At 38.3% G+C, this 15,238-nt stretch overlaps 1 protein-coding gene across 2 annotated transcripts in view; it reads right to left on the bottom strand.

Moving 5' to 3' along the window:
- The window catches only part of rbm33 (RNA binding motif protein 33), a 151,516-nt gene that overhangs the window by 15,168 nt on the left and 121,110 nt on the right, over positions 1-15,238 (bottom strand). For both annotated transcript variants that reach the window (XM_033044324.1, XM_033044332.1), the window contains 2 exons: positions 14,238-14,438; positions 10,001-10,189 (listed from right to left, as the gene is read on the bottom strand). In XM_033044324.1, coding sequence (XP_032900215.1) covers positions 10,001-10,189; positions 14,238-14,438 — 390 coding nt within the window. The remainder of the gene's footprint in view (positions 1-10,000; positions 10,190-14,237; positions 14,439-15,238) is intronic.

The following is a 15,238-nucleotide window of genomic DNA, read 5'->3' as shown; positions in this document are numbered from 1 at the left end:
GGAGAACTATTTATTCATTTTCTGGGTACTTAACTGCCCTTAAGAAATGGTGATCAACTGATTTTATCAACCACTGGAATGCTTCTAGTAAAAGTATCCCCACTGTGCTGTTAGGCAAGAGTCTTCTGATTTTAGACCAAGTGACGATGAATCATTGCCGAAAAGGTTACTCTATGTTGTAAGGAAATATAACATCAATCAAACATGATTTACCTTTCTTAAAAACATGTTGGTTATGCCATATCATGTTAATTTATAAGAGCCCTCTGTAATATATTGAATGACAAGTTCTAACATTCCCCTCTTACAGATAAGCTAACTGCTCTATAGTGTTTAGCATTCTGTCTCTGTATCTTTCTAAATAAAAAAAATATTTGCAATTTTCCAAACTAATGGAACTTGTCCAAATGCAGGTATTTTTGGAAATGTAACACCAATGCATCAACTATATCACCAGCCAATGCTTTGCAGCTCAAGATGAAGTGCATCAAATCCCAGAGACTTGACAACCTTCAACAATTTGCTCAGTTTCACATTCACAGTAATAACAGTTCCTCCCTGCCTTTCAATTCCCAATTTACAGCTATTTTTGAGATACTATCTGGCATCCTTTAAAGTGCAGCCTAATGCAAAATAGTCAATGAATTCATCTGTCATCTTGCTGTTTTCCATTATTTATTCCCAAGACACTCTCCACAGGAACAAATCTAACCTTAAGTATTTTCTATTTTAAGTATCTATAAACTCATTTTCTAATTTATATTTATGGCTAGCTTTGCCTCATACATATTTCCTTCTTCTTCATCAATATCTTGCCATTCTGTACATAAAAAAATATATTCTGACCACTCTTCAAACATCACATGCCATGATTTTTTCCCTTAAATTTAATATCACCTTTAATTTTTTTTTAGTTAATCATAAATAATGTATCCTCTCTTTGAAATTGTCCCTTCTTGTCAGAATGCATCGGCACACTACCCCAAATAACAACCCTACATTAGCACCAAACTACTGTAGATAAGGCTGCACCCTATCCGTTGGCTTGCATTATTATGGTCTGGTTAACCAAGTATAACTCATAATTTATTGAAAACTTGTGTTCTGTGTTTTGCATTTAACGTGCCTGTAAAGCGACACCAAGTAAAAATGGCATTGTTCTGGTCTTGATGCATATGACAATTAAATACTCTTGACTCTCTTGCTCGTTATTTATAAGGTACCTTTAAATGTCCAACACTGCATTTTGAATGACCAATTCTTCAATATTCCAGTTGACTTTAGTTAATGTCTGCTTTCACACCCTCGTAATTGCTCTTCATTTACAGTATCAGCCTTGGATCATTTCTCTCTATACCAATCTGAACGTAAAGTTCAGTCATATTATGATTGTTGCTACTCATGATTAAATGTTGCTCCACAAACCAAGTCTACTATAGCGTGATCTTTGGTTGGCTCCAGAATGTACTATTCCAAGAAATTATCCCAAAAGCAAACCATCAACTTCTCATCCAGATCAATTTTCTCCTGTTCATTTATTTACCCAGTCTACACAGATTAAAATCAGTGAATATCACTGCACCTTTCTTCCTTTATACTCTGTACAACTATGTGGTGATGTTATAGTGGCTATAGCACCATAACATCACCCCATTCAGCTTTATTTATTGTTGCTCGCCTTGAGCGATTGGCAACTAAGATTTAAACTTCCAAATCACTTCCTATGCCATACATGGACAAGGGAAAATATGGTATAGAAGGTGAATGCAGTGCATAGGGAAGATTCACATATTTGACAATCGTGACGGGATAGTTTTCATGTAATGCAAAATTAGTCATAACCATAATAGAATAGTTGCAACAGATTAACTGCAAAAGAGCAGATAACTGGGAGAGAGTAGCTGGCAGTTTTGACAGAAGGAATGAGGGCCAACAAACGGCACATGCTGCAGTCCAGTCAGAAGCTGTGATTAACAAACTGCTGGAGGAACTCAGCCGGTCAGTGAAATGAACAAACAACATTTTGGATTGGGACCCGACAAGAAACGTCGTCTTGCCTATTTTCCTCCACGCATGCAGCCTGAGCCACTGAGTTCCACTAGCAGTTTGATTTTTTGCTCAAGATTCCAGCAACTGCAGTCTCATGCGTCTCCGGGTCAAGTGATTGTTGGCTAAATTTGACCGCCATCAGTAGAGGCACAAAGAAAAACGATAGGACCAGTTTTACACTATATGACACCAATCGCTAGTCATCAGTAAGTCATGACAATGATAATGGACAAATTAATTCATCAGAAGAGGAACTTTTCTTGCCCTTTTTGTGAACCAAGTTTTTTAGTGCTACTATTACCATCTGAAAAGCTCGGCTTGAATTATTTTTGGCCCATATGGCTCAGTTCTTCACGAGATAAACTCAAGATCACCAAGGGAACTCGTTATATGGACTTTCACCAAAATAAAGTCTACATTGCTCATTTAGAGTTTCCTGTCTTCCACAGTATTTTTATTCCACTGCCTCATTTGCATATTTCCAAGTTTTTTAATTTGAACTAGAGATACCTTTTTTGCAGACTCAGAGTTCCTAACTATCCAGTCTTTCATTTAGTGCTGGGTAATTAGTAGAGACATTCAGACTGATGCCCAGTGCTCATTAAATTACCAATTTGGGAACAAAATATCGACAGCTTTCTTCTCCTGCTATTAGCATTTTAGAATTTTTTTGCAATTGAATGCAACTACTTTTGAGTTAGTTAGCATGGTGTTCGGGAGACTTTAATATGAAAGGCATTTTGACAGTAAACCTGCAGGCATGTCAGGTGTTACCTCCTTTTAGGTTATGTCAAATGAGTGCTATACCAGTTGTGAGACTTTAAAAGAAACTCCATGTGTTATGTTTTGGCTGACATTCAATTTAAAAACAGCATTAAACATAAAACATATCCCTCCATAGGCCTTTCCAGATCACAGCAACAAATTTGCTAAAGGAAATTCTCACAGCCGTTTTGTCTTTTCAGCTTCTGATAATGATCCAAATTATTTGTCTGCATAAAGCTACACATTAAAAAATAGTATCTTTATCCTAATAGGAAATTCACATAATTAAAAACTGAAACAAATGATGCCTTAGAAATTACAGTGGTTTAAACTGGAAACAGTGATTCTCACCAACTAGCGTGCGGTCCAGACCTTCCATCTAACACATTGGATACCTTTGAACTAACTATAATTGGACTTTTGATTGCAACCTTCACGTGGTCCGCCCTGTTTCGACTAATGCAATCAACTCGACGTGCACAAACGGAAGATCAAATAGAACAAGTTGTCCAACAACTTTAGGCTGTGCACGCCACACGAAAGAAAGAAGATCTTGCACTAAATGTGATATCCTTTATCTGTGCACTGTGGACAGCTTGATTGTAATTATGTGTAGTCTTTCCTTTGACTAGATAACATGCAAACAAAACTATTCACTGTACCTCAGCATAAATGACAATAAATTAAACTAAACTGATAGCTTTGCAGGACATTGAATAGATAATTGATGAATTCAATAACTTTGCCAGCAGATATTGGATCAACCAGGTGGCTTACCATTCCATTCCATTATAAGGGACACAACATGAAGTTTATTGGTAAAGGCAAAAAAAAAGAAATCGAAAGTTTGCACACAGACTTTATAAAACTGTGTAGAGCAGAGAAGACAGGAAATTCTACCAGATAGACACTGTGTCTGAATATGTACACTACTGAAGCTGAAACAAAATGGGCATGGGGTGAAATATTCACCGTTGTCAATGATATAAGCCTGCTTGAATTTCACAATATTTGAATATTAAAGTAGGGCAAGTGAAACTACAAAGTAGATGCGTTTATGAGGATAAGCACCCAAAAACACGCTCAAACACTGGTGGAAGTTGAAATGCCAATAAACAAAAGTTACAAAAAAGTTAAATTCTAAAAGTGATGTACTTTCCCCTGCAACCGCAATAGATGCAACACCTGTCCTTGTACCTCCTCCCATCGAGTCCATCCAGGGACCCTCACAGTTCTTTCAGTTGAAACAATTTACATGTATTTCCTCTAACCTCATTGACTGCATCCAATGTCCCAATGTAGGCTCCTGTACATCGACAAGACGTAGACTCAGTGACCATTTCGCTGAACACTTACTCCCAATCCGCCAAGGCCTATTGGATCACCTGGTTGCCATCCATTTCAACTCCCCTTCCCATTCCCAAGAAGCGATGGCCTTTTTGTCCTGTGCCTCCTCCATTGCCAGAGAGGCCACACACAAATTGGAGGAACAGCACCTCATATTTTGCTTGGGTTGATCCTTTATAAACCTCAACATATACAATACTCATCTGCAAAACTCCTTAAGCAAGTTCCTCGAGTCATCTTCTCCATTGTTCCCAATAACTTTAATCATTAAATCTAGTCATATGCAAATTCTCCAGGTTTGGATAACCTTACAATCTTCTCCAGGCTCAAACAATGCACATGCCCTCTGCCATTCGCATCCCCATCACTCCCACAAATACACAAGAAAATAGAATTATGCAACAAGCCGGGCTGCATTTGCAAATCGAAAAACAAATTTAACATTTGAGAAGCAAAGAACTGCAGATGCTGGTTTCTACCAAAGATAGACACAAAGTGCTGGAGTAACTCAGCGGCTCAGGCAGCATCTCTGGAGAAAAAGGATAGGGTTGGGACCCTTCGCCTAAGGAAGGGTCCCAACCCAAAACGTCTCCTATCCTTATTCTTCAGAGATGCTGTGTGACCCAGAGTTACTCCAGCACGTTGTGGTTCTCTTCAACATTTTAGATCAATGACAGAATTTTCTTCTAGCTCAGATTCTCTTTTAAATTCTTCAGTATTCTGAACTCAAGAGTTGGCTTTTACATCACCCTTCCTCGACAACATATTCTTCAGTCTATTTTACGCAATTCTCTGAATAACATGGAATTAATACCAATAGTTGAGCGATAAAATCAAATAAATATCTGGGACGACCAATACAACAAACAGTATTAAATGGATTATTTTAATGGATGCCAGAAACCTGAAATAAAAACAGAAAATGTTGGGGAAAAAATTAGCAGGTCAGGTTGCATGTATGCAGAGTGAAACAGTCAAACTGAAACATTACTTTGCTTCACTTTCACGACCTACTGAATATTTTCTGTTTTTAGACAGGATCAAACCATTGCCAAGTGGAGTGCACAGATTTGCAAAGGACACCAAGTTTAAATCCCATTTTGAATTGAACCTCACATTGTTCACCTGCAATGCATTAAGCAGAGTCATGAATATATTAATCAATAGAGCACAAAATGGTAGTTGTCTGTTATTGTACGAAATGCAACCACAGCTGGTTTAAAATAAGGCACACTGAAGTTGTGCAATGACAAGCAAGTCTCCACACACAAATGAACAGATTAAAACAAATCAGATTTTCACCATGGAATAATTAAGAATGAGAAGGAGCCCTTAAGAAGACAGCAGCTGAAGGCCAAGCAAAATGTGCATTATATAAAAGTTAATGAGGAAGCGAAGTACAACTGTAGATTTGAAAACCTGCAGGTTTTGTAGTTATAGCAATGGAATACTACTTGACAGCACTTATTAAATTTTGGCTTTATGACAAAAACATTAACTTCAAGTATCTGCAATTAAAAAAAAACCATAATTGACTATGAGTGATCATACTGTACATGTGCATCAGGGGACTTTTCCTTGAGAAATAACTGGAGACATAAACCTAGAAGCATTATTGGTTGCAAACAGATATTAAAAGGTAAATTATTCACTGTAAAATTCAGCAATCTGCTTTCTATGAAGAAGTTATGCACTATACATCCTGCTTAACTAGAAATATCAGTGCTACCTGTCCCATGAATAAATCCTGGCAGAAACCCAAGGAATAATGTCCCTGCACATTTTAACACCTAATTAGCGTCACACTTAAAATAGTAGAGAGAGAAGAAGGTGCGCTGAAAGGCAGAAAATGAAGCAGACTGTAGGAAGAATAATTTATATATGATACAGACTCCATGGTTGAACCATATCCAACCCTGTCTTTTCTGAGACTGAAGGGTCTCGACCCGAAACTTCACCCATTCCTTCTCTCCAGAGATGCTGCCTGTCCCGCTGAGTTACTCCAGCATTTTGTTTCTACCTGTCTTTTCAACTATAATTTATCTTGTTCAACAAATTTTATCCATACCATTGAATTTCCTCATATTTTTTCATTCAAATATAAAGATGTGAATATATCAGTGAATAATTAAATATATATACATACATTTACTCAATTTCCTTCATCTACCTAATTAGTTACCTCAACAATTTTCAAACAATTTAGTTTTTAATACATTCCTGTCAGTTATCTTTTGTTCACTAATTTTGTACCAATTTATCAGTCCTTAAGAATATGGAACAGTATAGCACAGGAACAGATCTTTCAGTTCACCATGTTTGTGCTGACCATGATGCAAATCTAAATTAATCCCATCTGCCAGTACATGGACTATCTCCATCTGTTTACTACCTGCTCATGTATTTGTGTAAATGCCTCTGAAAAGTTACTTCTGAAGGGCCTGTCCCACTAGGGCGTCATTTGCGCGTCACGGAGGTGACGCATCACGTGTAAATGATGTCACGTCATGCGTCGTGACGCGTAAATGATGTCGCGTAAATGATGCGCAAATAACGCCCAAGTGGGACAGTCCCTTTACTGCTTCTTACATCTCTCCGGCAGCGCATTCCAGGCACCTACCACTTGCTGTGTAAAAGAACTTGCCTTACAAATCTCCTTTAAACCACTTCCTCTCGCGTTTAACCTAGATGTTCTGGAGTTGAGCATCTTGACTCTGGGAGAAGATCTCTGACCATTTATACTATCCATGTCGCTCATAATTTCATGCACCTCTAGCAGATCGACCCTCAGCTTCTGGCATGCCAGATGAAACAATCCAAGTTTGTCCAACCTCTCGTCATAGCTAATACTATCCAATCTAGTGCGCGTGAACATTTTCTGCACTCTCAAAACCTTCCACATGCTTCCAATACAGTAGACTGGAACTGCACACAATACTGAACAATGTGCCTAACCTCAGTTTTATGCAACTGAAGAATGTCTTACCCCAAAGAAGGCTCCCCAATAATTTTCCCGCCAGTGACGCAATGCGCCTCGGCCTATAATTCCTGCATTATCCCAGTTGTCCTTTTTAAACAAAGGAACAACTTTGGCTATTTTTCAATCAATCAACTGGCACTTCACCCATGGCTAAAGAGGATACAAAGATCTCTGTCAAGGTCTCAGAAGTTTCCTCCCTTGCTTCCCTCACTATCCTGGGAAAAATCTCATCTGGCCATTCAAGATAAAATGCCATAGAATATCAACACACCCTTCCCTAATTTCACCATTATCAATGTAATTTTACTTCATGATTACCAAAGTGAAATACTCATTAAGTAAATGTGGTGAATTCAGAATTTTCTGTCAGAAGACATCTAACCAGGCAAGCTTATTTGATGGTATTCTCTAATGGCAGCAGTTTACATATCCTGCAACGTGAAGATGCTGTTGGAGCAGTAACAAGCAACACAAGCCAGGCTTCCACATTTAAACCAGGAACTAAAGTGCTTCTGCAGACACAGACCAATATTCTGTTTGAATTTCAAAAGTCCATTGAGAATTCTAGCAGGAAAACCACACATCATTTCTCCCACCTTAATAATTCTCTCCCAATTAAAGTTGCACTCTGGAACACAACTTTAAAAACAATTTACCACAATTGACTTAATTAGAATTGCAAAGTCTAAAGTACTTGTGTTTCTCCCCAATACACTTGCTTCAACCCTTTGATGCACTTCTACCCACCAGAACCAGGTGCATGAACTATATTTTGTTTTGACAGTTATCACTGCTAGCACATCTCCAAAAAGCAACTTAAAATACAAGCAGCAATAAAGTGGTTCGACTATTCCACGAGCTCTTATCTGGAATACAGCAGCAATTCCTTTTGGTGTTTAGCTAAATAGCCCCCAAATTTCTCTGCAAATACTTGAAATGGTATTTATATCCGAGTATCATTAGGGGAAACTGGGTTCAAATAAATTCTCATAAAAAGAAATTACGAACCAAAATTTCTGTCTTTTCAGCTTATCAAGAATTCATCTGAATGGTTGGCAGAAATGGATAGAAATTGATCCCGCGAGAATCCAGTTAATTTGTTCACTCCAGTTTTACTTGGAGGACTTGACTCAGAATGACAGAGTTAATAGGAGTTATTCAACCCCTGCCAATAATAGCAATGCATTTGGCCAGTCATAAATTCTTTCCCTCTGAAGTGATTACCAATTGCTTTAAAATGAATTAGCCAGCTTCTTAATTTAATCTGAATGTGTAATAATACTGATTTTTTAACCATTCACTGAAAACTTACATCTATTTCAAAATTATTTTAAAAATGAAGCTGCTGGAAATCTGAAATAGAAGCAGAAAATACTGGAAACTCTCAATAGATCAGGCTGTATTTGTGCAAAGAGAAATACTTTAAGATCTGAAACTCCTTATCCCTCAACTGATCTTTCCAAAGAGGTTGCCTAACCTACCAAGTGTTTCCAGCAATTACTGTTTTTATTTTCCATTTATTTGTCATTTGTTGTAACCTGCTCTCACAACCTCATCTTTATCAACAACTATCTTTGACTTTGATTTATTCCATAAGAAATTTGAGTGATGGGTCTCTCTAAAGACATTACTGCACTTGCTGAATGTCTTTATTTCAGATATACAGCATCTGAAGTATTTCCCTTTAAAGTTTTTCTGCTATAATACTTTCAAAATCATATTTTAAAATTATTTACTGATGAGGGATAAAACAACATACATTATTGTGGAAAATGCTGTAAGTTGGCAAAGTCAGAGGGGGAAACGTGAATAAAGTAAGATCACTGGGCTTCGTGGACAAATTAGAACATGTGAGTGACAGCTTAACTAACAACAAAGATGGCCAGTCAAAAGCCAATATAGGTGTAAAGCAGTGCAAGAACAAGTTCTAGACGAGAGGGATGGGAAAGTGTGAATTGTTTTACCAGTTCTGAGGTAGGCCAGTCCTTGATTCCAGCTTTTACGCATTTGTGCAGTCAAGTTCCTGAACACCACAGAGCACTAACTTCAACTATGAACATCTATGGACTGTCTCTGGTTGCATTAAATACTTTGTTTTTTTTAATTTCACTAATATTGTGATTATTGTTATTGAATTCATTTATTGTATATTATCTATGTATATTGTGTTTACAGGTCTGTTCTGCTGCTGCAAGTAAGAATTTCATTGTTCCATCGCTGGTACATATGACAATTAAACACTCTTGATTCAACTCTTGACACTTAACTGGTATTATTACATAGTTAATGGAAGATGACAAAAACATCTGATTAATGCATCATCATTTTATTTAACCTACAAAATTAAAGCGTTAACTTATAAAAAAAGAACCATGATTTCCAAACCACGGCATAAAGAAACCATCCAAGATGCAGCGATATGAAAAAATGGTCAAGGGCAAAGAATCTCAAGACAAATGAGATGGAAGAAAGTGTTAAGACTCGAGGTAAATTATAGAGCAGAATTTGGGTGATGCACAGCAATCTACATCCAAATCCAGACACTTCTGTCAATGAGGGTGACAAGCTAAGACAGGATGCTGCCATCTGTGCATTAGAAAAGGCGTAAACCATGTAAAAAGCTGTATGCTAATACATGTCCTGCAAATCATAAAATTTACCAGAAGCTGCAATTTATTGTTCCCACATATTATCACATTCTTTAAACTATTTAATCCAACATGGTAGTACTTACCAACAATAAATGTCTGATAAACTTTACACAAACATTAGGTTCATAGATTTAAAAGAATCAAAGCAGATTTTTAATAGTCTTACAATAATTTGTGTGATAAAAAATGCATGCAAGAGGTCATTTACCTGAATAGGTCCAACTGACATCAGCAGGTTTTTCAACTGGATATCAGTGGTTGAAGAAGAAAGCCCTTCAATTGACACCACACATGGTTGAGGTCTGCATTCCACCACTCGCAGATTCTGTTTATGTTGCATCATGCGTCCTCGGCCCATCTGGCCTGGTAATGCTATGCTGCGCCCCTGCATAATGACCTGTAGAGAACACAGCACTCAGCCAATTTATTTTGTCCTTGGGGTGTCAGCTTGTGGCTCGAAACTTTCCATGGGTCATATAGTGGCTTCACAGCAACGTGGTATGACCGTACAGTTTAAGACAAGGTTATATCTTTGAAGGTTTTGTGCCCTGTATTTATCTAATAACCATGAGCCCTTAAATCTTGCATCAATTTCAGTACTTTCAACTTGAAACAATATTATAACAACATGATCTAATTTATATGCGCATCTATGTGCCATCTTTATCCTGTCTGGTATGTCTCCAGACCCACAGCATGTTGTTGACTTTAAACTGCCCCTGAAATCACCCAGCAAGCCATCCTGATGTAACAAACTGTGACTTCAAAGCATAAGAATAAATATGGATCGACTATCCTTTATTGACCTCGGTAACAGTCTTGGTGTCAAACACACAACCAGCAGAGTCAACCCTGCAAAGTCCTCCTCTCATCACCAGGGGACCTCTGGCTAATTTAAGAGAACTGTCCCACAGATTAGCCGTGCAATAGCAAAGTCATACTCAGAGAATAGCATTTCTCAGCCCATGCCCCAGACTCCAAGTTTATGGCCTGCCTGTATGGCAAGACTAATGCATCAGAGTAGCAGCAATAGTACATGGTTAGATGGAATGAGCCATGGAGTCAGAGTCATACAACATGGAAACAGGCTTTTCAGTCTGTGGCAACCATCAATAATTCAACCACCCACACTCGTCCTAAACTAGATGTTACTCCTATGTTATGGCCATTCAGATAATGGAAATTCGCCCTTACAGAATCCACACACTGTACAAAGGTTGAAGATACGGAATAAAATTAGCTCTCTTGGAATTTGTTTGGAAAAAAGGGAAATAATCCCCCCCCCCCCCCCAACACCTTTCTTGATGCAAGTGCAGATGACGTGGAAATCTCAATTGGAGCAGATTTCCATGAATGCACACAGCCTCCCGCAAGACTGGAATCGCTTTATAATCCCTTTGTTATTTGCTTGAACACATTCCTGTCAACTCCCAACATATTTTACCACTCCCCTGCACACAATGGACAATTCACAGCAGCCAATTGAGAACACTGGACAGAGTGAAAGCTAGTGAACCAGACAACATCCCAACAGCAGTGCTGATGACCAACTCTCCGGATCTAATTGTAACTCAAGCCAAGCTCTTCTGTTACGGTTAACACATGGGCATCTACGCAACATAGAAAATGACCCAGGTCTGTCATGTTCATTAAATACTTCCAAATCAATCTAAGAACATGAAAATCAAGACCAAACGAGTATTTAACACTTTCAGCCAGCTCTGCCATGCATCAAAATCACAGCTAGTCATATACCTCTGCCGTTGTCCTGTATTATTCCCTTATCCTCTCAATATCCAGATATCTATTGATTTCGTTCTGAGTAAATGGCGATGACTATCCTCTACTGTAGAGAATTGCAAATAGTTAACCATGTTCAGGTGCTTCATGAATGACCTTCATGCAATCATGAGATCAGAAGTTTGCTGATGATTGTTACATTTGAAACTCTTCAGATAATGAAGCAGTCCACAACCAAATGCAGCAAGATCTGGACAATATCCAGCCTGGGCTGATAGATGCAAGTAATATTCGCACCACATGGTGCCAGACAATGACGTTATCCCTCAAGAGAAAATTCAACTATTACTCCCCGACCTTCAATGGCATTACTATCTCCACTCTCGATATAATGGTGGTTGCTACCAATGACCAGAAATTGAACTGGAGTAGCCATAAACTCAATGTGGCTACAAAAGCAAGTCAGGGGCTAGGAATCCTGCCTACACACACAAAGCTCAAGTTCGGAGTATGATAGAATACTTTCCATTAGCCTCATTGAGTGGAATTTGAAAACAATCAAGAAGCTCAACATCACATAGTACATAGCAGCAAGCTTAAAAGGCACCGTCCACAACAATCCATTCACTTCACCGATGCACTATGGCAACAGTTTGTACCATCAACAGGATTAATTGCACCAAACTCACAATCTCTACCAACTAGAAGGATAACGAAAGCAAAGACATGGAAACACCATTATATGGAAGTTCCCCTACAAGCCACACACCCATCCTGTCTTGAAAATGTATTATCAATGGATCATAATCCTTAAATTCTCTCAACAATACTGTGGTTCAAGAAGGCAGCTCACCAGCACCTTCTGGCAACAAGGGATGGGCAATTAAAAGGCTACCCGTGCAAAGGCCACGTCCCTTTAATGAATATTTTAAAGAAACATCATCAATTTAAAGTCAGTTAGTTTGCAAAGAAAGACCAGTAGAACCAGCTCAGGGAATCCAAGATGGAATAGATTGCCACTTGGCCAACACTCAAAGAACATAAATCAATTACAATGCAATTAAGGGCACGCTGCACATAATTAGCAAAGGCTCAATAGAAACCAGATGTAATGAAAGCATAGACCTCGCTCAACCCTTTGGTAAAAGTCCTGAAACATCAGGATATGATTATTCAAACCTCAGCCTCAAATTTCTAAGAGAGGACAATTAAATCGGCAAGTTAAATGTAAAGTGAAATCTAAGCAAATTCAACAAGCCTATCTCAGCTGCAAGTTAAAGTTTGGTAAGCCTGAACAAAAATCATGCTCTGCACTCGAACAATAATCATTATTGAAGGTTATCTAGATTTGGAATTGATAATAACTGGACATCAGTAGAAATGGTGTGACATACATCACTGACTCAACAGCCAAGACAAGAGAGAGATTTGGAGCCTTGAAGCCTATAACAATGCTAAAGGGTGACAAGTGTCATTTGGAATGTATGTAAATAAGATGTATTCAATTGAAAACTTTACTTAATGGGACAGAAATTTCATTTAATGACAGCATTAGAGCAAGTGATTATCAGAACATCTGATAATTAACAGAATGTTTTCTGGGGTTTACTTAATTCCAGACTAAAAGTTCCTGATGTCATATTTCAACTTATAACTATAACATCGCAACCTGATAACACAGCAGAAGTAAATCTTTAAGTGTGCAAATACAGTAGCATTGTGGTTAGAGAATCAAACAACCAACACAATAGCCAAGTTCAAATTCCACCAAATCTACAAGTTTTGAAGTGTATTTTTAATAAACCGTTAATTTGCAAAGTAGCATCAGATAAAATGAAAGCTGTTGAAATGTTTGAAATCAAGTAGGTTCAAAATAACTATTAATACTTTCTTTCAACCCCAGGTATGCTTTTAACTAGCCTGTGTTAAAGGGAAAAACTTGCTATTATTTAAAGCTCTTCAAACCACATGTCCTTGTAGAGTTTTGCATGCAAATTAAATACTGCACTGCTGTAATGACAAGATCCCAACATCTGTAAAATAGCTTAGTTTGCTTTTTAAAGTTCAGGATTTTGCCATGAACAAATTAGCTGGTGACTTTCTCGATTGCAATACGGACAAATCATATTGATGAACTTCAGCAAGGCCCATTTTCAATGATTACCTTTATCCACAATGGAAAGTAAACCTGGTGCACAATCCAATTTCAATGAAGATCATATTAGGCAAACAACTAAACTTACAGCAATAGTGCTAGATTGTAATGAGCAGAGCATAGTTGAAAAGTACCCCAATGTTCCTCGTCATCCTTCCCCCTCAGCCCACTGCTGACCTCAAGGTAAAATGCAAATCACTTTAACAACACTTCAGCAACTGACACTGCTTGCAAACGGTAGCATTGCTAAAAGGAAACTACAGTATGCCATCTTCAAGCAGGTACAAAATTGGTGAGATATATAAAAATCTGTTAACATCATTTAAATATACAAAATGTAACAACATCCCAGGTGAATACTTCTTTCTCTTTAAAGTTGAAACACAGTATTAAACTTATCTTCTGCCAAAACGTATACAAGCATATTGTAATAATTTCACATCGCTGGCCCATTACTGCCTTTGGGGTTGAGGAGATCTGTAATACTTTGAACCTCTTTTATCAACACAACATACGGCATTTCCAGCATTTGAAAAGTACACATGCTTACCCGGTTCTGTTGACTGGCTAAATTATTTGCCATTCCCAGTAGCTGTGGTACAGACTGCTGCCGCTGTTGCTGCAGTCGATGCTGTTGCGCTCCTTTTGTCAATGTGACCTTCCGAACGGTCTGTTGTTTCTGGAGTTGTTGCTGGTGCTGCCGTTGAAGCTGGACCTCGGGATGAGAAAAGCCAGTGTTCTCGCTCCCCTGCTGCAAGAACACAGCATCACGCTGCTCAGTGTCTTCACTCAACACAAAACCTTTTTATCACCCACCATGTGCTAAAAGCCATGCGCAAAATTTTTCAAGATATAAACTACACATCACGCTGAGGAGATAAATTCACCTCGCTGATAAAAAGACAGCAATTTAAATCAATTTTGCAGGACAAAAACAGAACATTTCATGGAAAATATTCCCTTTACTTCCAAAAAGGGATAAAACTATGCACCAAAATTAGATGATTATTTTAATATCCACTAAGAATAGCAGTTGAACACCCTCAACGATATTCCAAAAACATGGAGATGAATCACTCAGGAATTTATGATTTTACTATCTCCACTGATTTCGGCAAGGGTGCCAAAATTCAATACTGCTGGACTCAAACGGTAGTTCAGAGACAGGTTAAAACAGCTGTGTACCTGGTGTGGAGCTGTGTATCATCTGCGCAAACCTATTGGCTGGTGTTATCATGATGCTAGTTGGGGCCGGTTCAGGTTGACTTATTTCAGCTGACTGGAGTACATGTTTGAGTATATAAAAAGGGAAGCAGAGAAACAACTGCGTGTTTTTTGCCTCCTACAGCAAGTGTGACAGCCTCAGAGATTGGGCTGCCACGAGTGAAGGGCTTTTGGTTAGAAAGGTCTGTGGGGTCTTTTCACTGCCTTTTGATGGGACAGTATGACATTGATGCAGGGAACGCATGTGTTTAGTGAACATTTGATCAGACTTCCCAGAGATACCTTCATACCCACCGTTTTCCAACACAAATGGCTTTGTAGTGAGAT

The sequence above is a fragment of the Amblyraja radiata genome, chromosome 2 (assembly GCF_010909765.2).
Source record: "Amblyraja radiata isolate CabotCenter1 chromosome 2, sAmbRad1.1.pri, whole genome shotgun sequence".
NCBI classification, from domain to species: domain Eukaryota; kingdom Metazoa; phylum Chordata; class Chondrichthyes; order Rajiformes; family Rajidae; genus Amblyraja; species Amblyraja radiata.
The sequence above is the reverse complement of the archived record's forward strand: the minus strand, read 5'-3'. Positions and strand labels throughout refer to the sequence as shown.